Raw genomic sequence first — 26,038 nt, forward strand, 5'->3', positions numbered from 1 at the left:
CTTAGTGTCTGCTTCCTAAAAATGCTGTAATCTTTTTCACTTTTACAAATATTTTAATTCAGTAAAAACTATTTAAATTAAGGATGAGAAGGGCAATTGGTCAAAGAACCACAGCATGTTTAATATTTTTTTCTTCTTAAGCTCCCATCCACATTTGAAGTAACTTTTGTTCCATTTGCAGCCCACATGCTGACGCAGTATCCCTCCCCTTTTCTGTTCCCAGATCCTTTTATGAGTTTATTCAGTAAAAAGACAGATACTCATCTCTTTTCAACTACAAGAACACGCTTTTGAATAACTCAATATGCGATAGTGTAACAGTACGCCAAGACAGCCCTTGTTTTAATCAGCCGTATCAACTCTCAGAGCAGAGCTGCCATACACATCTCATCACCTTCTGCATTTACCTCATGGCTATGGAAATGTGTAGGGCTACGTGCAGGCTTCCTATTCTTCAAAGAGCTTGAAAAGGAGTGATCCCCAGGGACAAGGCTTCCTGACCCAGGCCCCTCTGAACCTCTGGAATCTACATCCCAGGTCCAACATGCAGCCTCCCTCCCTGCAGCAACAGACCCTTTGGCTGGTATCTTTTACCATGCACATCGCCTGACCCGCCCAGCTACTGCTGCGACATAAACAAACTGGCAAATCTTCCTAGCCGTGTCCCAGGAAGAAAGGAGGTAGAGGAAGAAGACAGGATAAGGAAACAGGAATGGGAAGTGAGCCACCAGACTGACAGGAAAAGTGTGCAGAGGTGGACAGGAAGCAGATGCTGGGATTTAGGGGGAAAAGCTGCAATGACAGAACTAGCAACTTGAACTGGCAGGTAAAGGAGAACCAAAGTCCTAGAGCAGATAAGAGCGGTCCTTGCAGTCCAGGGAAAATAAAGCAAACGAGGACTGGTTCAGGGGCTGGGAAAAGAAACAGACATCAGGCTGGTTCATGAGTGAGGATGAAATCAAACTGAACTGTGCAGTGGGAGCAAGGACATGAGGTGATACATGCAACCATCTCCCACCTGCGATTGACACAGTGAACTCACACAAGAAGAAGCTCTTCCAAGCACAGGTTTATGCATCTGTGAAACACTGTTAGCTCAGAGGGAAGGCAGTGCTCAAGGCAGTCTCGTTGGTAAGGGATGGGTTACACAAGGAGTAGGGGTTGGTTTGGTGCACCATCTCAAGAAACATGAACATCAGGTCTGCAAGAACGCAACAGAGCAGTCAGAGAGGAAAATCACATTCACTAACCTTCATATATGGTGATGATATGAGGGTGGCTGAGGGATGACATGATCTCAATCTCCCGTCTGATGTGAACCATATCTTGTTCATCCTTAATTTTGTCCTTACGAATGGATTTTATTGCAACCTATAAATTCAGGAAATCAAGCATTATTCTTGGAACTGAACAGATGCATCAAATCCACTAAGAAGAGTTCAAAAAATAAATACAGATGTTAGATGTTGGCAGAACAACGGAATGACCACAACAAACCTTTAAAATACAAACCTCCATGCTCCAGCTCCCTCACTGTATAGCAATAAATACACTCTCATTACAGTAATGGGTGACATGAAGTTTTGGGCTCTTCAGGTCTTAGGACTTCACTGAGGGGGAAGCACAACGTCTTTTGGAAAGATCTCTGTGCTAGCCTAAGTACATGCAAATGTGCTTGTGTGGATGACAAAACTCTGCAAGAGACTTTGATGGGAAGTACATTTGCTGAGACAAAATTGCATTTGACAGTTTTAAAAAGAAACTTATGAGACAATTTCTCTGGAAAAACGTTGAGATCTCTGATGGAACAGAGGCAGGGTATCCAGGGTGCCGATTATGTATTGATATCCATGTTAATATATAAAGGATCCCATTAACACAGGTTAGTCCATGGTTCTTTAAAGCAGGCAAACTGTCTAAGAGTTATAACTTATTCAAAAATCAGAAGAAATAAATCTTTGAAATTCCCATCTAAACTCGTCCTCATATAAACTCAAGGCTTCAGGTCCTACACAGCACTTATGCAATCACTGCAAAAACATATCCTTCCTGCATCCTTCCTCAATCAGCAAGCTTTTTTAACAAGCAAATCATGTGACTGGATATCTTTCCAAAAGGCAGGGTGGGAACAGAGGAAGTGATAGCTGAACTTGCAATATAAATTCAAATTATAACAGTACTTGTGAGTCCAGTGTGCATGTGTGTTGCCTGTGAGAAAAGGGCTTATCTGAACACCCCCATAAATAATCATGGAGGTCATCTCATGCCCTGTGAGAAATGCAGAAGACAATGCAGAGAAGCTGGTAGGAGAGGGAAAGTGAGGAAATTGTGCATACTGAATGGCAGCATGGCCTTTATCATATTCAATATTTACCCTGCATTGTTTTTTTAAGCTAGGGTTCAGGGAATAAATTATCAGCTATCTTAAAATCAGCAATACGTCTTTGAAAAACAACACTGACCTGCTGAGATGGCCACCCTTTTATGGGTAAACCAAACTTGTGTCATTCTTTGCAGCCAACTACTGTGGACTTCTCCTGGGAAAACATTTGTAAGTCTATGATTTACATTATTTCCCCAGTTACTCTAGAAAAAAAAAATTTCACTGCCTACTTCAGTAATTGTAAGTGGCATGACCAGTATTGTTTTCATTATATGATGTAGCATTGAGGATATTGAGGAAAGAAGAGAAAAACTTACAATATTATAAAATTGAAATGTACATAAACAGGAGCCAGTTTAAAGGATCAGGTTTCCTACAAAGCCTTCAACTCTAAAAAGCAACATTGTTCAAAAAAACATTAAGCACATGCCCCATCCCCTTGAATTCCCAAGGATTGCTGCACATGCTTAAAATTAAGCTCTTGCTCAAGTGCTCCCCTACTTTGGGACAGCAGAACAAAAAGAAGTCAAGGGACAAAACAATTTGCATGTTAAAACCAAAACTATTTTTTTTCCTCTTGACCCAAACATTTGGAATTGAGATTTTAAAAGTAACAACTATAGCTATAATATATATAATATATAGGTCTTATTTACATGGTACGTATTTCTAGAAAAGGTAATACAACAGATCTTCATTGAATGAGTGACCAAGATAGCCTCCAAGTAATTCTAGAGATGGAAAAGGCAACCAACTCTAAAGATGACATTGGATTTTTCCCCTTCCCACGTTTGCACTCGGACTGACTGCAAATGCAAATACACCCTGTATACAGAAGGATGTGGGTGGCTCTTGGAGCAGTATGTGCATTCCTGGAAGAAATAAATATAGACATGGGTAAAAACATATTTTTTATTAAGACAGCCTTGTACTTGGCTCTGAGGAAGAATTTAAGAAGGGTTTCATTGTCAAAATATACAACGGGGAGCAAATTCTTCCCCATTCATGGCTGGTAAAGTAATAACGGCAGCCCAGAGGACATGCCAATCTCCTGATAACTTGACTGTGTGCTTCAAAGAGAGGACTTTTGCACATCTACCCATAATTACTGCAACTGGCCTCTGTGGAATCATTGTGTATAAGAAAACATATTTTTAGATACAAAAATGCAAACATGATTGAGAAGTGTGGTGGCACTTTGTAAATATATGTTTGGATCAACATTCTAATATATTTTACGCATCTTCACAAACAGCTGTGTTGCCTGGGAACATATTTTTTAACAAGACCAGAGAGCTTACAGTCTCACAAGCCATGATGAAAATTAAGGCACCTTAATTTATAAAGGCTATTCCTAAAAGTTTACCCAAATTTCAAAGATGATACTTAAGCTCTCCTGAAAGCATAATTTCCCAGTTGCAGGGGTAGAATTCAACAGCCCAGACAAAGTACTTGGGACTTTGTCAGTGACATCCAGGCTGCAACATCTCATCCCAGTATAAGGAAAGAATACATGCTGAACACATCTCTTGGGTTTTAACATTCAAGACTTTCTCTTCCCTCACTCAGCTCCTTCAGATCAGAGTGACCGGCATTTGGAAACAAGGAAAGACAATTGGCAGGTATGAAACATCTTTACTCCAGTGGTGTCAATGGAGCCAGGGCAGCTCTAAGAATCCATCTGGCCACTGTCAGGCCACCCCCTGCAATCCTGACAAACAGCAAGAGCGCTGCATGGGAGGCAGTGCCCCTTGGATGTTACCAGTACAAGCACTCACACGCAACAGAGGTTTACACGCATGCACTAACAAAATAGTATCACTGTCTATTTGCACAGCACATAAGCCATTTATTAGTTAAACCTTGATAAGTAACTGGTGAAACAGCACAATTTACACACTTTCAGGAGATGAGGAAATCGAAACAGAAAGGCAACATGACTCCTAAAGGAAACAAGGACAGTAGCATCTCAGAAACTGCTGCCTGCCTTTTCCTCCCTAACTGTGCAACACACCTCAGAAGTGCCTTTATTCAACAAACCATCTGGTTATAAAAGGATGGTTTCTGATACCTTTTCCCATGTCAAACTGCTATTTTTCTCCTCAAAAAGGGTGTCAGCAAAGTGAAGGGTTCAAAGACACCTCAACAAATACTTTTTGCCCCATGCCATCTGCCTGGTGGCCTGCATAAATCCCCAAGTGGACAAGTTCAACACTTCAAAGGCTACCAGCCATGCACAGCCTTGCTGGTGACCTGGTCTGAAAGGCCAAACAGTGAGTGATCGGTGCCAGGAGACCGTCACTGGCAGTGGCATCCCAGAGCAGGATTAGTGGAGCAGGACAGCACTCATTCCAGCTCAAGTCTTTCACCTGCACCGGTTTGCTTAGACCATGTCAGCAAGAATACTTGGGCTCAAGTCTACTGATGTGAAAAAACCAACACAAACAAGAAAGCAGTCCAGTTGGGTTTTATTCAGTATTTCACGGAAACATTACAAATCATTATCATGTTCTAGGTATTTATTACATGTTTCATTGTTTTCATATCTCTGAGTAAAATAAGACCCCTAGCTGTATGTTATAGTATAGGACCATAAAACAAGCCTCTCTTCCACGTATTCTAAAATATCAATGATGTAACTTCTTTCATGAAATTTATTTATTTCAGAAATATATTCCAGAAAATACATTTTCAAAGAGCGCTTATGCTTTTAACACCATACAGAGCTGGCTCAATTTTTCTAAATCGCACTTACAGGACTGCTGCATGATAAACCTGAGTAACTCCAGCATAATAGGAAATAATGTCACTTGAGAAATCCCTTATGAAAGAACTTGTTTGTTCATTCTTAAGGTTCTTTTCTTTCTTGCTTTCTTGCCTGCTTGCTTTCTGCAGTAGCTTCACTGTTTGCAACATCAAAATTTATTAAGGGTCACAGCCTATGAATCAAGAGTACAGAAAAAGCAACATGCTTTTTTACATCAGCTACATTAACTACTCCAAATATTCCAGTTCAGTATCTGCAGAGAGAGTGCTGTTAGTCCCTTTGGTACTCTCAAAACACTGTACTTACACCTCTACCACACTTTCTCAATATATTTTACTGGGTTTAAGACTTAGATAATTTAATTACAGTGTTTTTAGTGACATTACTAGTGGAGGAATTTGTATTTTTCCTAGCTTCTTGTCTTAATGAGAATTTCAGATAACTCCAAGACCTTGCACTCAGAGAGAGTAATGTATCAGATTCCTAATAATGAAATCCAAAGCCTCTCACCCCAACAAAACAGGTTTAAGTTCACCCAAAGCCCCCATAGACACAGTATCCCATCTGGCAAAACACTTTAGCACATGCCGAACTTCACACATGTGAGCAGGCCATTGACTTTCGTGGGACAGCTCACACATGCAAAGTTAAATACATGCAAAAGCACCAAGGTCACAGCTCAAAACTAGGCCATGTGATGTTTCCCTCTGGGGATCATTACTGGCTCTGTGCACCAAAACCATCCCCATTATCTTCTGCAACTCTGATGGCTGCATGGTCCCACACATGGGGTCAGAGGGAGAGAAGACCACTGGAGATAGGATGAAACTTCCTCCACCTGCACTGCGAGTTCTGGTACCAGTCTCTGCTCAGAAGGAGGTAAAGAGAATACCCTCTCCAAAATCTATGGCACAGGCAGCGGTTGTGAGCTTCTAATATTGCCAGGCACTTCCAAGCTGCTCTGCACAAGCACACACCCCCAGCTTCACTGCTGCTCTGCCTTCCAGAAGCAGATAGGAAAGAGGGAGCACAGCTTTTGGCTTCCCATCCCTCCATGAGTCAGCTTACAGAGTGTGCTGGGCAGGAAGTGTAGAGAAATAAATTGCTTTCTTCAAGGCTGCAGTAAATTACTGGTTTCCATTTGCTGGAAAGAGGATTTATATTCACTCTCTGAACTGGTGTAGAAAGATTATAAAGTATTTTCCAACACACTTCATGCTTCTTTGCTTTTGTTTCATACAAATAACTGGACTTGAACTATAAATACTTCAAAAGTATGACGGTTGCAAAGGTTTCTGTACATTCAGTCCTGTCTGTGAGAGAAGTGTCCTTCTTCCTTTTCAATCTTCTTGGCTGCTTAGCAGGGCAAAACAGGTAGAATTTATTTTTACAGAGCCTGATCAAGACCACTGTGTACCAAAAAGCATCTCCAGGTCTAAACATCTGGCAATGGGCATGGTAGGCAGTAGGTGCCCATTTCCATATCAAATCTCCCTGTCTGCTGAGTCACTGCTGGCATCATCATTTACGGCTAAGCAAAAAAGTGCTGTATTTTCATCAAAGTGGAAATGTGCTTCATTTGATTTCAGGAAGTTGGTTCATGTGTTTGTTTTAGTCAAATGAACCTAGGTTTGCCTCATTTCCAGCTGAGTTGTATGAATATAAATAAAGGTAAACTAGCCACAGGGCAGAGTCACAGATTTTTAAGTCGGTGAGTGCTGTAGCTGAGCCTAACTACTTAAATGCCACAAACCACTGACCCTTCCCCAGCAATTTCTGCATGCAGTACATTCAGATCCATTGAAAACAATCCTCCACTCTCTATTATCTACCAAGGCTATTTTTAGGACCATAGTGTGATATGAACTGCTTTTTTCCACCGAGGGAGGCTGTGACTTTCAAGCTGGTTCCAGCACTTGTACATACCACCCATGCTCGAACAAATTCCAATGGGCTCTTGCAATACTATTGCAGAGAGTCAAAAAGCCATCATGAGGACAGAGAGCGAAGTTCCCTGAGAAAGGGAAATCAGCTTGTTGCCACTGAGTGACATGTCAGAAAAGATACTTAAAGAAAATTATTTTTTTCTTTAAAAATACTTTAAAAAAAATTTCTTTAAAAAATTTTTAATAAATCCTTTTCTTTGGGTGAAGAGGGAGGGAAAGGTTAAATACACATAAACCTCTCCTTTCTGAAAGCTGTGGACTGAATCCATCCCCACCCAGCAATGGGAAGTGGGTGAGCCCAGCCAGTTTCACAGCTCTGCTTCCTTTCTTTGAGACTCCAAGGTGGGAAGTGTAATGTGCCAAGTGCCAATGGGGTGTGGAGGTAAAGAATAGGTTGATCAACCAGGGGAGGAAGAGAAAGGGAGAGCAGAGGATGTTTGGGGGTGGGGAGAGAAAAGGTACATTGTTCATTCTCCAGCTCCACAGAGCCAAGTAAGAAAGAATAAAGTCTGGCACCATGTAATGTTTTTTCCAAGGGAGTCTCTGCCTATGGCTCTTGGCCCAGACATCACCAAGCCAAGAGTAAAAGAAACAAAGCTACAAAATTATGTGGTCTCTGAGGTGGCTGCAATCAAATGATAAGGAGGGGGATGCTGATAATGAAGTTGCATTGAAATGGCACTTCAAGAGGTTGCACAAAGGAGAAAAAGGAAAGGCTGGGTTGAGTAACTGTCTAACTAGTCTCTGGACCTTCCAGGTGGGAAGGAGGAGCCATGGACAAATATTCCTATGGGAAAATGAAACATCCAAAGGATTCTGAAAAGGAATTCTCATGAGGACTTCTTTTTGTAAGCCTCATACCACATGATTATACCTTTGCTGTGTCCAGTTGTTGAAAAAAGTAATCTTGAGATTCTAGCCCTGGGCCAGATACAGTACTAAAAAGCATCATGCAAGGACATGTAATTCTAAGAACAAGCTTTTGCATGGTCATAGGAAACATTTCATGCAGACACTGAAAAGTTGACAAAAGGCCACTGTGAGTGTAAGCAAAATTAGTGCCTGGCGTTGTGCAATGTGCTAACACATCTCTGAGAGCTCTCCCTTTCAGAGAAAGAGTAAGGTTGACACAATGCCATTGTTTCAGAGATTGTTAGTTTTTACATCCTAAAAGCCAGATCATCTCCATGGTGACACTGCCTGGGAGACAAGCATTCAACAAAATCCTTATTAATTATTTATCAGCAGCCCAACTCTATTGTTTGATATTTGGCAAACTATGCAGGAATCGGGGGAGTTGCTCAAAGCAGTAACCGGTGCCATCTGCACCCAAGTGAGCCTTTGCTGATTTAAATCTCAGCTTCTGCTCACTACTTTGTTCCATCACATGTTTGTTCATGTCATGGATGTTACCAAGGACAAAACACTGTTATTGTTCTTGCAAGCCAGCAGCTGCACACATAAAGGGCAAGGATGCACGTGCCTCCATGCACCTCTCAGGTCCATGTGCTTGTATGAGGTAAAGGTATTTTTTACAGCTGCCTCACTCTGCATGGTAACAGCATAAAGCAAACATCAGCATTTCCCTGTTTCATTCCCCTCTTCACAATGTACCAGACAGATTATATTTCTAAAAACCAAAGCTGATGTCACTACTTGTAGAGAAACTCACTCTTGTGCCAAGGCACTAGAAGTCCCAAGTCACTGTGATAAATGTTAAATCAAAATTCTATTTGCACAAGATGAGGCACAATGTGCCACTGTCTCTGGGAGAATGAAGGTATAATTACCTCAGGTTTAATTTTCCTTTTTTGGTTCTGCTGGACATAGTTGCTGCTATCATATCATCAATAACGATTCACCAAGTGGAGAAGAGGAATTAACTATTCACGAACACTCCGCAAGGGGATTACATATTCTCTCTAGTTCCCCCTTTATTCACAGAGAAAGATGTTTATGGAATCAAGTTTTTATGAGCAGTAGAAGGTACCAGATGAACACATTTATACTGTACACATATAAAGTGGGTGCCAGGAGGAACATACAACACCCTCCACTTCTTTCCTCACCCCCGCATACGGTGCTTGTTATCAGGATTTGTGAGCACATTTCCTGAGTAACTACTGCCTTACTGGGAAATTTGCATCCCTTCATTGTCTGGTACCCACTACCCTCAGCTATGTATAAAAAGCTTGACATATTTACACCATGAATTCTCTGACAAATTTCCCTGGCAGACCTTTCTCCATTTAATGCTGAGAATCCTTGCCTCAAGTCACCTATGTCAGAAATATATTAAAAAACTTCTTCCTTCCCCAAAGTTTTTTACACCACATTACTGAAGTCCTAAGCCATAGCACTGTTCAGCTCTAGAAGAAACATCCTACAAATAACCAACATCCCTAGCAATAATGATGTGCTTCCCATAGTGATGCCTCAAGCTGCCCCTTTTCACCCCTCCCCACTGTCCCAATAGCATGCTACCACAAACCTGCATCCACTTCAATCCTCCCTGATCCACAGTAAAACAAATTTGCTGTGGCAGGAGCAGAGGTTGCAGAAGATTTGTTGAAAAGCAGAGATCTGACAGGACCAGGTTTTTAAAGATGTTTGCAGCTGTGTCCTGGCAGGACTGGAGCCCAAGGCAGGTCTGGCATCCTGGGAGAGGCCCTATCATGTGCAGACTTCACCTTCCTGGAGAAAAGAGGGACTGATTACATGTTCTTCAATACACTTCTAAATGTAACCATTTCCTTTCCAAAGTCTAATAACTCACAAATGTCCCATCCAACTACCTTCAAACTTTCAAGAAAAGTTCATTTGTGCTTTGGCACATACGAAATTAGATCTGGAAAGAAACTGGGGTAGGGGATTTCCCCAAGGCAATGGATGTTCATAACTATAATTCAAAAAAGAGAAAAAATGCTTTACAGCCTCAACTATGGATCATTCTCCTTCATAGATGTTAACCAGCACTGAATGCCACATTCACTCAAAAGATGAAAACTGCATTTACAGTTAACTTCTAGTGAAGTTGCCAAGCAGATGTTTATTTTTGGCTTCCACATTTACCAAAGCCAAATGCTACACTGAGTTGGGATTTCACAAAGTCTAATTGCTTTTCTTCCAGGTTACAATTTTGTTGGAACCAAAAAGGGGAAGAAAAAAAAAAAAAAGAGGGGGGGAAAAGGCAGAAAAAAAAAGCTGACTTCACTTTTAAGCAGGAAAAAAACCTGGTAGCATCCGTTTCTATCATGTCTGTTTATATCATAGTTTAAATGAGGTTAGAATTGTGCAATCATTATTGATCAAATTCCAAACACACCATAGCTCCATCCAGCACATGTGCAAAAGAGGAAAAGTCACTGAAAGTGAATCCTGTGTCAGTCAGTCTTTCAACTTCTGCAAGCCTGTGCGCAGACTGTTTAGCACTAACTTAATTACTAGCAAGTCAGGATAAAGAGGAGTGAAAGAATTCACAAGCCCCAAGTTTACTGTTCTCAATGTTACATGGGTATTACAGATCCACTGTCCAAAAACTGGAAGATAAGATTTCACAGTAATTTTGGGGCTTGATCTCACAGCTACCACAGCTGCTAATGTAATGCAAAATGCTAACCTGAGGCAGCAGAGAGGGACTTTAATTCAATGTTGTTTTTTCATTGTGAATAAGCAGTGAACCACACTGAAGTAATCCTCCAAAGGAGGAGAGCACACTGTTCAAGGCATCAATTTGGGGATGAAACACAAAACCAAGATCTTGGCTATGTCGTTATAAAGAGCCCTTTATGACTTTCTTAAGAGGACAGGTATAAAGTCCTGGTGCCTGGATCTAGCTCCAGTTTGAAAATTACACAGTCTCCTGTAATTCCTCCTATAATTTAAATTGGAAATGGGGTTATTCACACCCTCTAAGCAACTGCTGCACACTGTTACAATGTGCTGCTAAATAATGGTAATCTCAGCAGTTACCAGAGTCTCTAAAGTGATTTTACAGGTTTAGGTGAAAGGTACTACAACAGTGCAAGGCTGTAATTCACATTAAACAAGGAAGAGGGTTAGACATTGTTTGAACTCTTAGAATCATTTTCCCAAGAAGCCACCTCAAAGCACATTTTCATTCATTGGTAGTTCTGCTTGAGAAAGCTGTGGATAAGTAAATGTAACTCAGATTATTCTCTCTTTTTCACTAAAGCTGCTGTGAGTTCAGAGAAACCTCAGAATCACTGAGAGCTTTGCACATCTTTACAGTGCCTCTTCCACTACAAATGTGAAGTCAGCTGGTATTGTGTGGACCTTTTGATTTTGCTCTCTGGTTCTGCACTCCTTCAGAGAAAAAAAGAAAGTGCTGTTTCACCATGGGAATTACTATAGTACAAGGAAAAAACTTGGGAAGAGTCTTTTCAAGAAGAAATGTCTGTACTTTCATGCACCACAACACTCATTAAAATCCAACACCATACCGTTCGACCACCTCAAATTCCTAATTAACAGAACAGAATTTTTAAGTGTGGAGAGATTTTTAAAGCTGAATTTATAGATTTTAGCCTTTTGGATTAACATTGATGAGCAAGGATTCATTGTGAAAAAATGGTGGACCACAGAAATCATATGATGGAGGATGGACAGATGTGTTTAAACAGCACAGTTGGAAGGGTTAATGACGCAGAACTATCAGAAGCACCTGTATCTAGTATACTTTCCTAAACTGATCTAAGGCGGATCAAAATATAAACACCACTTCCTGGTGGGAACCTAGCAAACCATAAACCCACATCCTATCTGGAAAAATACGCTTGGAAAACAAAAAGATTGGCAATCGTGTATCAAAGCCTCACCCAGATTATTTTGCTCAAGGGCTTGCAGATCGCTTTGCAATATTAAATTTGTTTTTATTAACACACTACTTCAGTATTACATTGTTCTGCCTGGACATTGCCTATTTAATGGTCCCTTCTGGGAAGGGACCATCTTGGAATTTATGACAGAATGTGGTGGAATTACTGCAGCAGGAGAAAAGGAGTTTGCTAAGATTTCTTCCCCATCCGTCTCTGATTTCTGAGAAATATTTATGCCCCTTGAAGGTAGAGGAACCTCCTGTTGTTCCCTTCTATTTATTGAAAGTAAATTACAAGGGCCACCCTAATGGCTCAGTGGAGAGAGTAACACAGGAACAGGAACACTCTTGTTCCCTGCAGCCAGTTGGGCTTGGAATGGATGTGAGAGGGTGACGAATGAATTACACTTTCCTACAATTAAATGACTGGCGACACAGCAATTCTGCAGCCTTAAATGCATAATTCCAGCTTTCCCTGCTAGAAGAGGAGTTCCCAACTGCAGGCAGTTGTTCTAAGTAGTTATGAGGAGACTTAACTTTGGAGGGGAAAAAGCACAAAGCAATTATTTTTCAGGATGGAAAGCTTTTGCTTAAGAACTCCCCCAGATCCTGCGAGCTCAGGACTGTTGCCCCCTTCTTCAACATGCACAAACACTTTTTTTGGCACGTGTTTTGGCTGGAGTCAATTGAACAAGCGCGAGTTAGAACTCATGTTTCTGAGATCCCCTTGCCAGAAGCTAAACTGTTAGGTAGTGTAACAACAGCAGCTCAGGCTTCCCACTTCACCCTGCCAGTGACCTTCGCACAGACTTGGACATCCCCCTTCCTCAGAGTGAGGAGCAATTCCCTCTCATGCTGCTCGGTCCAGAAACTCATCTCAGCAAGTACCACAAATCATGTCAGACCAAGCAGGACTATTAAAGCAGTGCTGCATAATGTGAATTGCTATCCACAAGGGACCAGACCAAGAGACTGCCTAACCCACTTTGTTTAACTTTTTAGTTAAACAATCCTGAAAGGGGAAGCTGCATTGCTACTCTGGAAATTACAGCTTTAATCTCATTTGAACCACACATTCCTCAGTTAAACTGCAGAAATAATTTAAGAACCAACTCCCAAATAAGACATTTTTCTACATTTCCTACATTTCCTGGAAATATATTATTTCCGATGCTGTGAAGTAAAAGCAGACTTATTAATTTACCCAGGTTAAAGTCCTTCCAGTAGCCCCAATAAACTCTAACATCAGGCTAATTACATGCATTTCACCAGTTTTGCATATTCACATAGCTCAAAGCAACACCACACAACACGAGTGGAACACTGATCGTTTCCAACTCTACCCCACAAAACCATTCGCACATATTGCATTCATCACTCACTCGCACTGCACTGCCCATGGCAGGAATCCATACTGCTTCCCTGAAAACAGAGCAAGCTTCACTTCCCTTCCTCGGGCATGCTTTAATACAGATCTGAGGTGCCAGCTTTTACTGGGTTATTTAAACAGCTTCTTGAGTTTTGCTGGGCAGATAAGAAAAATAACTTGGGTGTGCAGTAAAACAAAGATATAACTGTTTGTGCCAAACATTCAGTTTATGGCAATACTTCATAGGAATTATTCCCCATAACAACCAAACTGTCATATCCTACAACTACATCCCAGGCAACCTCCCAGCTGAACTCACTACGGCTGCTGTCTGATGTGCTCTACATACAAACACCCAGAACTAACCAGATGTTCTCTATGTAAAACATTTGGTTTGAAACACGCAGTGCTTCTTTCCAAAAATCCATTACATTTGTTTAATGGACTCGCACAGTTCAACTAAAATATCCTGGAGCAGACATTTGACTGCAACTCTACCCTACAAGCCCCATCCACAAAAAGAAAAAAAAGAGGAAAAAAAGAAAGAAAAAGCAAATGAGAATGCTTTACATGATTTATGCTGTCTTTATGATCAGCCAGTTCATAAAATACAAGCTCTGCTCTACAGACAATAACACAAATCGCTTTCAAGTGTATTGTTTAGTCCTTGCCTGTGTTAAACGAGTATTTAAAGTGAAACAAAGGGCTGAACTCTACTCTTCAGCTTACAAGTGTTCACGCAACTGAGAGCAGCATTTTACCCTCACATATCACAGGGGATGCAATATTTTTGTTTTATGCTCAGAGTGAGTGAGTAATGACATCCAATAATCATAGCCAGTTACATTCACAGTTGCAGAGTTTTCCTTTCATCCAAGAAAGGCTTGAAGGAGGTTGAAGTACAGGATGAAATCCTTCTCCCTGATTAATTCCTTGTGAGCAACACATAACCCACAACGAGGCCTATCACAGGTTCCCTTAGACCACATTTACACAATAAAATTCCAGACAGAATAGGAGTTTTACTGAAACACTGGTAGAAAATTCTCAATCTCTACACACAAAAAAACCTGTAGTTGAAAAGGATGGTTTGTCTCTGGCCTGGCTGCAAACGCACTGCACAGTCCAGCTAAAGGCCCTCATTCCTGCCAGGTTGTGCTGACACAACAGCAACTGAGCTGTATCAAGTGGTGCCCAACAGTGATGAGCTGTCTCAAAGGCACAAGAGATGGTGGGCTTTTGAAAAATTGGCACCATCCCTTCCAAGTGTGACTAAAGCCATGGAAGAGGACATTCATTTTAAGAGCAATTTTCCTGAGATGGTTATACCCACACAAGGAATGGCTCAGCACAGTGCTGGAGCTGTGGTCAACCTCTGCTCTTCCCGTGGCTCCACCACAGACTTTCTAGATGAACCTCACAGAAACCACTCCCCTCCTAGATGCCCAAAGCATGGCTGTAACAACTGGATGCTACAGAAGTTGAAGCTTAAACTCGCAGATCACCATTTAATTATTTTAGCTCATTTTGGTACCCTGAAGAGAATAAAAACAAAGGAAGTAGCATGAAGGATGCCTTTCCTCATGTATAGTCCTGATTTAAAAGGTATCTTCCCAAGGGGGCAATGGGAGTCTGTTACATCCCTATACAAGTCAGCTAAGCCTGCACTGCTTCCAGCAGGTATTTACTGGAATTTTCCAGGTTCTAGGCCACATGGCATTAGAACATGCATCAGATGGAAAGGCTGCACTCTGCCCTCTTCTCCTCCCAAAGGCTATTTTATTTCCTCACACCAAAACAACAGCCTGCAGCTCTGCCTTACTGAATCTGCTGCACCAGGTGTCCCCAGGCATCTCCAGACACCTTCGCTCCTCCTTCCCGAGCTGCACTCTGCTGGGGAAGCCATAGTGTTTGACTTGTGCAGAGTCATAAAAATATGCAAGTAAGTGACAGCTCTGAACAAGTGCCTTGGAAGCTGTTTCTTCAACAAATGCTTTGCTGTCTTCCCTTGTCAGACTTGTATGCAAAGGACTTAACCTTTTTGTGTCAACAACAAAACACCGTTTAACAAAAAGGAACATTTTAGTTACCACACAGCATCAAAGAGGTATTTCTACCCAACCCTCATTGCTATCTTTTGTGATTAAAAAAAATATTCACACTCATATTTAAAATAACACTTGCACCTCAAATGAAGGGAGGTATCTTTCACCATCAGGCATTTAATAGAGATTAGAAATCTCAGCAGAGATCAAATGCCTTGTTGTGTACAGGAAACGTGATACGAAGGCTTTCATATCTCCATCAACAGCAGGACCCCAGTTTTTCTGATCTACTGCGGAACAGCTAAATTTAGTCCCTGAACTTGGTATCTTTTCACAGGAACAATAATTTTTTTTTTTTTAAGCCTAATGTCCTTTAACTAGTGTCTTTATTCTGAGGCAGTGCTGCTTGAGGCCAAGCACGCTGACTCAGCTCCACGGCCCAGCCAGACATTAGGATAATTGCAAGTCCCTCAAGCCGCCAGACCTCCAAACAAAGACACTGCTCCAGCTTTAAGTGGTCCCACATGTGGCTGCTGCACCAGAGTAGCCAAGGGGCTCTGGGATCACCATAAGCCAACGTTCCCCTGAAAGGCAAGGCAACAGGGGAAGCACAGCCTGCCAAGCACCAATGCTTCATCAGAGGCAGCCAGCCCCACGCAAGGTGCAGCAGACGCTCCCATTCAGCAGGCTGGCATCCCAGGGACCCAGCAGCAAGGACGCTCAGGCACCATGCTGAAGGTGTGGTGAGGTGAAGTGGGAAATGCTGACAGTGAGAAGGGAAGGCTGAGGAGGAATCTGGAAATTAACAGTTACGTTAGGAGCATGTTAAGCTCAGCAATCTCAGCTGCTGTCTTCTTAATATTTATAAAAAACAAGATCTGCATTTATTTTGTGATTTTCACATTCACCTACAACTGGCTGGGATGGTTTCACACAACCCCTTTTCCCACGGCTGCTCTATGAATGGATTTTTTTTCAAGTGAAAGGAACGACTCGTTAAAGTATTTTATTATCTCCTACATTGGTAAGGATAGAGCCTGGAAAAGTCCATATTTGAGCAAGAGCCAGGACTTCCATCACATGATGGACCAGTGGCAGCTTTAAGGACTGATGGCACATAAACCGTGAGAGCTAAGCAAGTCCCATCCATCTTTGGGCAATTGAGGGACACAATGAGCTTACACCATGCAGTAGTTTAACAGACTGAATTGAGGATTGGCCTATGGTCTCTAGCTCAAAATACAGAAATTACAGGGCTCAAATAAGAGTGCAAGAACCATGGAAGATCAAGGGATGGCTACAACCTTGCCCCCTCCATGCTTTGCAGCACACAGCAAAGGTTACAGGAGGGCCTCCACGTCTACTGAACATCTGGCATTTTTGGTGTGGGTCCAGGATGTTTAATGGGTATGGCCAGACACAGTACACACACAGAGCACCTCACCCAGCCTCCAAGTGTTCAAAGGTCTAGGATCCCCTATTTTATACAACGTACTATGTTGCCTGTGAAGACACGGTGATAAATATATTCTGTTCAAAAGCAGATACTTCTCAAATCATAACTTGCAGATGCTCAAAGTCTTTCATGTGGGTAAGACAAATGAGAGCCATAGAGACTGATTCTGTAGCCAGGGAGTACAGGAAGCAACAGCAGGAGAACACTATTGAAAGCCTGGATACACTTATGGCTTTAATGAATTGGTCATCAAATATAACAACACACATATGCAGTTTTTACCTTGCTTTGTAGTTTGCTCCCCGCCCTCCCCAGCTATTCCCCATATATCTAGCAAAGTGGAAATTATTTTGAGTTTAGTTTATTAAATGGACACACATGGTACTCACATCTGCTGGAAGATATTTGAGGGAAATGCTGACAAATATCATTTACATATTTAGTTGGAGACCTTTTCATCTGAGACATTTCCTCTGACATATCAACTATCCTAAGTACATTGACCCATCAGTGCTAATGACAAGAGGTTTTTCTATAAAATGTCTGGTGCACACCTGGGCAATTTAGGGACAAATCCTGACTTATGGAGGAGGAAAGAAGGAAATTCTTCTGTAGGTCAGAGATTCCCACGCCAACGTGCCCATCACTGGTGGCGTGCAAACCATCAACACAGAACACCTGAGATGGGCACTGGCTGCAGCCTCCAGCCTTATCCAGGTCAGGAGCTGTGAGCTCCCATCCCACCCCAAGCCTGGAGGCAAACCTGCATCTCTGGCTTCAGAGAATCATTGGACGATTTCTTGGCAGAAAACATTGTTTGTTCACACATTTTACAGGAAAACATAGAAGACAACAATAAGGAGAACAGTGTCCTGCTGAGAGGAGCAAAGTTGCACAGCAAGAGGAGGTGCTTTGACATCAGCATCCCAGCTCATGCAGATAGAGAGTATATTAGCATGGTACAGGAGAGAGAGACTAGAACCAGGCAGATGCCTATGTTAAAGCAAAGGTCATCAACCAGTTTCTGAATGCCTGGTATGCAGCTTTTGGAAACGTGTCCCATATGCTCTCCATTTGGATAACCATGGCTATACACATGTTCACCTGCTGGTGTTCAAGGCTGATATACCCAGAGCTGGTTTTCAACCCACACATTTGTCATTCTTCCTTGGCACTGTTGTGGCCACCGCATGCCTCCTCCCAATTCTTCACTCCAGCAGAGACTCTCTAGTTACTTATTTACCAGACAAAACACAGACTAACTACAATTAGAGTTCTGTAAAGAATAAACAATTGTTCACAAGAACTGCACATTCCACACGGTTTTATTCAACATGTATGACCCCGAACTACAATATATACAATAATTGTCTCCACATGGCAAATCCACATTGTGGTTCCTAAAAAATAATAATAATTTTTAGAACACATGCCACTAAAAAATGCAGTACATTTTAGCAATATCAAATGAAAGACTTTGTACAAGCAATTTCCATTCTCTTGTGTTCTCCAGCACATGGTGCTGTGAAACCATTTGTAAAAACACTTAGGCATTTTATGGAGTTTTTAACTGAAAGCTGCATTAAAAACATTGGCTCAAATTCTGTTGTGAAATTTCACATGTAGAGGGAATCTTACTAGGTATGCATCAAGCCAAAATGTGTCCTGTTCATTAGCCTAACTTTCCCATAATAACCTTTCCAAAAGGGAATACACTGAGACACAGGGAAGTTAATTATCTGCCCAAAATTGTTTAATCCAATGCAGGAGGAAAAAAATAAGGCAACAGTCTCTTGGAAACTTTCAATTTCTCCAGCTGTAAGGAAGTGCAACATCATTGAAAGAATATAATTTGATTTTTACTCAAAGTTCAAAGAACATGCTGTTCTTTAATTTGGTAAAAGATTAGACAAACTAACATGTTCAGATGACCCCTTACTGGCTAGTCATTAATTCAGATTTCCTTACCACTGACCCATACTCCCTGGAATGAATCTGCTTCTTCAAGAGAAAGTCTCAGTGCAGAAAACTGGTATTCTGTTCTAGTGCCTTTCTCCTGAGGACCCTCATGCTGGAATCGGTCATTGCTGTCTGCACCCCTTAATGTTAAGGGGTTAACCCCTTAATGCCAAGGGGTTCCTTGGCATTTCAATTATCCAAGTGTTTGTATGAAGACTGCAGCAATTTGATGCAACCAGATAGTAACTCCTATGGTAATAAGCCCACAACATTCACTGTGAATTACATTAGAATAATTCCAGTGGGGTTTTTCTTTCCCATTTGCTGCTTTTTTTTCCTCTATTTTTAAACCACAATCTCGGAACACATCTAATAGTTAAAGGTGGAACAAATAACGAATTAACAGCAAAACTATTTTCAAACCCATATACTCTTTCCAACTTCTCTTCATTCCAGATCTAGAATTTCCAGGCGTGCAGAGGATGACCTGAGTTTCACTAACATGCCTTCAGCACCATGAAAACACTGTCCAGGTTTAGTCACATTACGAGTCCCTAAAGGAACTAGACTTGAATAGGCTAGTTGAAAATAGGCTTTATTTAAATAAATAAATAAATACATACACACATACATACAAGCATAAGATTTAGGTGATATGTTTTGCAAGGATCCCTTTTGCCCTGAGGAGCCTCTGGTCCCATGTGAGTGTAGCGTGGCAGGAGAGGTGGCTGCAGCAGCCACCATAGGCTGTGCAGATCCTGCTGGCAGCTGCCAGCTTGGAAGCAGGGAGCAAAGCCGCACGCCCGTGCGGGTCACCGCGCTGGCACGCGCAACAAAGCGGGAGGCAGCGGAGTACAAAAGGGCCAGGAATGGAGACCGAAGCTGGATGTCACACAGGGACAAAAGCCCTGGGTAAAGAGAGAGGCCAGGAGGCAGAACAGGCTGAGCTCTGCAGGCGGAGGGGTGTCATCCACAGGACCCTGATGTTACATACTCTGTATGTCTGGATGAATCAGGTGTTCGGCACTCAAAACTAGCTGAAACTTCTGCCGATTTTGGCTTTAACTGGCAAGGTTTTCCTTTCTCATGTATAAAATGGGGGAGCAATACAAGGTATTGGTACTATAACTGAAGTGTATTATCAGAGCTGTGGAAGCCACATTCACAAATCAGGAACCTGCTGAGCAAAGTACTGTATAGACACTTCACATCACAGCAGTGCTGTTTAGATACATATACCTGTGTCTACCACAAAGGAAGACATCTTAGTAAGAGCAACAAAGAATGTCAAAAGAAATAAACAGTTCTGTGTTACATTTGGACATTGTCCTGCAGAAGATGCACAACAAGCAATCAAGATAAAAATCAGTATGAAGCAGTGACCCAAGTACTAACTGAAGAAGCTCTGGGGGGAGAAAAAATGGAAATATATAATTAAACATAAAATAATTTATGTGCATCAGAGGGATACTGACATTTTCTGTGATATCAGCAGCACAGGTGAGAGAACTGGGACAAATGTTCCACCTGGTTTTCACTGCCCTCAGTGACCCACGAGCACACTTTTACCCTGTTATAAGGAACCTTTAAAAACCACACTGCCAATAAACATCTGGTTGTATGGCCAACAAGGCCTTAATTAGTGACATGACAGAGATGTCATTGTGGGTGTTCACGTTTTGGTTTTGTCATGGTATGGAGAGATACAATCAGCAACGCAAAGGTTCTCCTTTCATGTAATCCATTGCTGTTCCAGGTTTCAAAGACCCTGTGCAGCCCTTCAAACTCATCAAGAAGCAGATCTGTTTCAAAGAAAAGATTTGCACTGCAGTAGTAAATAAAATTATTGGTTGCTTTAAAGTTTGAGGTTTTTTTACAAGATTTTGATTCAAAAACCAATTTCATTTGGCAACATCCTTCTACCTGCACTTATTATGCAAAAGAGATAAATAACACACGGCAGCCACCACACATAACATGCCTGTCCAAATATGCATCACGTGCCTGTTCTTCATGTTGGGCTGCTGCTTGTCATCAATTCCCAAAATAATTAACTTTCTGGAGGAACGGGTGGAGGAGAATAGTGCTTCCTCCACCTGCTGGTGAGGAGGAAGAAAAGACTTCATGGCTCAGGCAGAAAAAGGGAGATGAAGTTGGAGGGGAGGCAGGCTCCTGCAGCTATTCCCTTTGCCTCCCAAGTGCAGCCTAGGGAGAAAAAGGGAGACAAACTTCCCGGCTTTTGCAAACAGAAAACACCTATCTGTAATCCAAATTTCCATTCTAATGAGTATTTACTCCAGTGGAATAATTTACTCAAAGACTCCAGCAGCATTTACCATCTTCATGCACCATGCAAAGAATCAGCCAGAGGTGGTCAATACACACCTTAAGTAAGGCTGAAATAAGTGTAACTGTGGATTTCTTGGCTAACAAACATTGAATACATAACATGAACAAAAGTTCCATTCTCTGGTTTAACATGTGCAAGATGACAAGTGGAAAAAACACCCACAGAAACATCAACATGAGTGTTACTTCACAGGCTTGAGATATCATCTCTTCATCCTTACACTTGCTAACAGATGCCTTAATTTAAAATGTCGTAAGTTACAACTGTGTATACTGAGACAGCACTAATGAAGAAACCTTGCTGGCAAAATTAGGCACCTCATACATCATATACTGGGCAATATTTTAACTGCTCCATGCAGAATGCAATACTGTCTGTAGTCACTGTGGTAACTAACGCACAAATTCACCTAAGTTGTTTCCAATAACAAACCAAATGTATCATACAATCTACCCTGGAGCTTTATGGCAGGAAACTTTATGATCACGTTCCACTGTGTTATAAGGAAAGACAATAAAGTTAAGAGGAATAACAATTTGAATAAACCTGTAACCTGCTTACATGTGCCAAATACTACTTTCATTCAAGTCAGCAGAAATCCTGCTATTGATTTCCAATGGCACAGGATTAAAGCACATCTGTACTTCACGTTGAACTGTCTTCTCACCTTGGTTTTACTTTATTTACCAAAACCTGCCACTTTATTTCATTTCTGAGCTCTGTTTATATAGATGACGACAAATCCAAAGTTTGTGCTTCACATTAAAAGCCTGGCTAATCACACAAACCTCTTTACTAAATGCCATATAGCTAAATAAATTCTTGACAGACAAGAGAAGTGGAAAGGCCAAACAGGAGAATTGCTTGAACAAGACTGATACATGGGAACACAAGGTCCAGCTTTGCAATCTGTTACCATACAGCTTCAAATACCTGCTTACCACTGAGTAAAGAAAGAGATGATCAGCTAAACTGATAGCAGAACTGGAAGCAAACAGCCTGGACAAGAGCACCCTTAGGACTCTCGCTGCTGGCTGCAATAGGATTGGCATTGGACGTGGTGCAACAACAGACAGTGCCGGCCACATCCCCTGCTCTGTGCATCCCCTGCTGGACACAGCAGCATCTGGTCCAACCTGCTCATGGATGATGCAAATATTGCCACTAATAAGAGTTGAGAAAGGGAAGAGAAGAGAAAGAGAGGTGGTAAAAACAAAGAAAAACTGCCCCTGTCTGATGAGTCATCCCGTCAGTTCTTTTATCTCACCCATGGAAAGGAATCTCTGTTCACTGTAACAGCCAGACAAGGGAACTGTGAGAAAACAAGAAGCGTTTTCCATTCACTGAGATCTGGCTGGAATCCTGACAACTAGCTTTTCTTCTACAAGCAGACAAAGTGTGGATATTTTACATACACTCACAGATGTTGCAGTTCAAATAGACACGTTACACCAGAACTCGCCTGCAGACTAGTTAATAATTACAAAGTGCCACACGCCAAGGCTTGCATTACTCTGGTAAAAAACTCACACCCTGGTAAGGACTTGTTCAGCTTCTACATGCCAGCTGATACAGCGAATGTTACATTTTTGTTGCATTTGAGATTGCATAGGTAATCTGATTTTCACACTCTCCATTTCAAGATGGCATTATCCATATAAATTCATTTCAGACTATAACATCAAAGTATCCTTTAGCTATGCAGCTGAAGAGCTTAACAGTTAGCAAAATATGGAAGGACCTAGTGTGTTGTTGAGTTACATGAAACACACATCTACTCTACATCCTATTCTCTGTGAGGCCTCTTTCCAAAGCCAAATCTCATGGTACATTACTGTCACCTTTTTTTGTTAATTTCTCAACTCCTTGAAAATAGATGTTTTCAACTTACTTGCTCATTCACTACATTTTATAATGCAACTCAAAACTAATCTACTTTTAAAAGAAGAGTTAGCATATAATATAGCCCTGAAGCTTTTGTTAGACTTAAGTTGTAAAACAGCCAAGACAGCAAACTTTAAAAATCATGGACTTAGAGTGAGCATGTGCAGAGATGTCCATCTCTGGTTTCTCTTTAGCCAGCCTCCAAATGAGCTAATAAACTGAAAGCATATATGATATGACTCTACAACTTGGCTGGAACTCTCATTTTCACAGTCGACACAAAGATATTCAGTTGCAAAGTAAGTGTTCCTTATTAAAGTCATAGCATCTGAAATTTCATTTTCTGTTTTACAGATCCTTCTGCCTCTGGGTGCGTGTTGAGCTCCCCAGCAACCGAAAGGGAAAGACAAATGTAACGTCACCAGGGAAATGCCTTGCCTTCAGATGAAATCTAGTGAAAACTCAATTAGTGTACTTCAGGACAAAGACCTCTGCAGAAAACCACCTATTTCTTTAACACAACAACGCCTGCCTCTCATTCGCCTGCCCTCTGTGGATAGTTACGTATTTCTGGGAAGGAAAAATGACAATAATTCTGACTAATGTGTACATTGCTTCAGTTGCATTTCTGCGCCCGGCTGGAGCGCTGCAGCAGTGAGGAAATGCTGAAGCTGAGTTATTGCTGGACAACCCCCGGACTGCTTGAAGTCTCCAGCCAGCCGGCACCGCTGAGCGGTGAAACGCATCGTAAAAACCAATGGGGTGGGTTGCAGTCCCTGCAATTTTTTTAGGTGTCAGCAAAGTTCAGGTCACAAAAGTATGACCGAATCACGGCATTTTAAACCAGAGAAGCAAACCTTCTGACAGTACTTTGTGAGCAGTTAGCCAGGGGATGTGACAGGTTTCTCCAAAACATGAATTTCCACTGGGGGAAAAAAACTATTCCCAGTGGACTCGCATGTAAAAAAACACAGAAGAGAAACAATAAGCCACCCTATCTTTCCAGTAATAACACATCCCTTCAAAATGCGGTACTACAGTACCTCCACCACTCCTCCCAGACGAAAGTCTCTCTGCAGGGCTGCCCTCTGAACAAAGCCCCGGGCCGCCGGCACGGCTGGGATGCTGAGCGGGTCCCCGCCTGGCCACAGCCCGCCTGCCCCGCACAGGACGGGGCTCCGCAGGGGATGCACCCAACCGGCCCCGGTCCCAAACCGGCGCCGGAATCTGATCTTACATATACCTGTATATATAAGAGAAAGGGGCAGAGAGAAGCCGCTCCGCCTGCCTTACCACTCTGCCAGAGAACCTCTCGATGGCCCGCTTGACTTTGCCATAGGTGCCTTTGCCCAAGGTCTCCTGCAGCTCGTAGCGATGCTTCAGATTGTGCTTGTGGTGATGCCGTTTCACCCCCTGCTGCTTCCTCGCCGCCGTTACCTCCGGGGACGGAGCCGCCCCGACCGGCTCCTCCATGGCCGCCGCCGCCGCTGCCGCCTCGCCGCCGCCGCCGGGCGGGCCGGGCCCGCAGGAGGAGCAGCGGGGCTGCGCGGGGCTGGGGCTGCTGCTGCCGCGGGCGGCCGCCTCGGCACCCTCCATGCCCGGCGGCGGCGGGCGCGGTGTGAGCGCCCCGCCGGCCTCGCCGCCTCTGCCTCGGCCCCGCGCCCGCGCCGGCACCACGGGGCGCGGCGGGCGGGGCGGGCCGGGGGGCGGTGGCGGCGCCCCCGCTCTCCGCCCCTTCCCCGCCGCCCGCCCCGGCGGCGGCACCGGCGAGGGACGGCCCCTCCGCCCGGGCCGCCCCGCCCCGAGAGCCGCGGGGCGGGCGGGGGCGGCAGCCGCAGGGATCGGTGCCGCGGACGCTCCTTTGTGCGGCGGGGAGACGGGGGCTGTGGAAGGCGCCTCAGCGGGGCCGAGCCCCGCGCCGAGCCCCTGGGCCCCGCCGGGCCGGGCTGAGGCGAGGCGGAGCGGCGGCCCCGGCCCCGCCGGACTGGCGTGAGCACCTGCACGGACGGCGGGCACGGGCTCGAGCCGAGCCTGCACCAAATTTAGGTGTGGAAAGTTTTTCCAGAAAACGTCTAATTTTTCCCATTCACCAAGCGGGCGAGGGTTTCCTGTGGGGTTTCCATGTTGGTGGAGCTGGCAGAAAAACTCAGACACACCCAGGTGCCGCCTGTCCTTGGCATGGGCAGGCAGTATTTGTCTGCTCCACGAGGTTTTTGATGGTGAGAAACCTTCCTGGGCCCAGTCTGCAGTGGTTGACTGCAAATTTGCGCCAAGAGCTGAGGAACATCTCGTCTCTGCTTTCGGGATCTTTGAAATACAAAGAATGCGTCGGTTTTGAGCTTTCTTCGTTTTAAAGTAAGGGTTATTTCTTTCACGAAGACAGCTTGAAAACTGAAATACTAACATACAAATTGTTGCCAAGGTTGAGACGAATCACATGATCCCTCTAGAAAAGAAGCCGTCCCTAAGTGCCTGGCTAGGGAAGGCAGATGGTCACTTGTAGCAGAAGTGGGAAATTTGCATGGGGTGGAAACATTCCGGCATTCTCCACTATGGTCACTGCTCTGGACCAAGACAAAAGCTTTCAAGTGAGAGCCCTGGTTCAGTGTCTCTTCCCCACTGGCTGTTCTTAAAGTGCAGATTACAGTTGGGATTGTCTGCTCTGCAAAGATGACACACAGACCTTTTGAAATCTTGGATTGCACTTTGTGGTCACGGGACTGTCAAGGCACAGAACTTGAGGAGCCAACAGCCCCATCCCTCTGGTTTGCTGGGGCAGTGTTAGCACAGAAGCTGATTCTTGTGCTCAGACACTTTTACTGGCTGGCTCCTGCAAAGGCTTAGGTTTATCAAAGGTAATTTACTCTGGAATGTCAAGGTGATGGGGTGATACCCAGGCACCAGCTTTGGTGAGGATTCTCATTTGGCTCCTCTAACTCACCAGGCCTGTGTGTAAAGCTGGACTTGTGCAAGGTTTCTTCCTGAGACGGTGAACAGTCTGCCCTGAGGTTGCAGCCTTAGCTTCTCTGACTTGGACTTGAA

At 43.2% G+C, this 26,038-nt stretch overlaps 1 protein-coding gene and 1 long non-coding RNA gene across 2 annotated transcripts in view; one reads left to right on the forward strand and one right to left on the reverse strand.

Moving 5' to 3' along the window:
* The window catches only part of LOC147653513 (uncharacterized), a 43,025-nt gene extending 36,664 nt beyond the window's left edge, over positions 1-6,361 (forward strand). The window contains exon 2 of the long non-coding RNA XR_015286350.1: positions 224-6,361. This is a non-coding gene — a long non-coding RNA (uncharacterized LOC147653513). The remainder of the gene's footprint in view (positions 1-223) is intronic.
* The window catches only part of NUAK1 (NUAK family kinase 1), a 46,762-nt gene extending 22,127 nt beyond the window's left edge, over positions 1-24,635 (reverse strand). The window contains exons 1-2 of the mRNA XM_023936530.2: positions 24,290-24,635; positions 1,251-1,371 (exon numbers count right to left, since the gene is read on the reverse strand). Of these exons, the coding sequence (XP_023792298.2) occupies positions 1,251-1,371; positions 24,290-24,592 (424 nt within the window). The 5' untranslated portion in view covers positions 24,593-24,635. The remainder of the gene's footprint in view (positions 1-1,250; positions 1,372-24,289) is intronic.
* Between the last annotated feature and the right edge of the window lie 1,403 nt (positions 24,636-26,038).

Source organism: Cyanistes caeruleus, chromosome 4 (assembly GCF_971803275.1).
Source record: "Cyanistes caeruleus chromosome 4, bCyaCae1.hap1.1, whole genome shotgun sequence".
Taxonomy (NCBI): Eukaryota; Metazoa; Chordata; class Aves; order Passeriformes; family Paridae; genus Cyanistes; species Cyanistes caeruleus.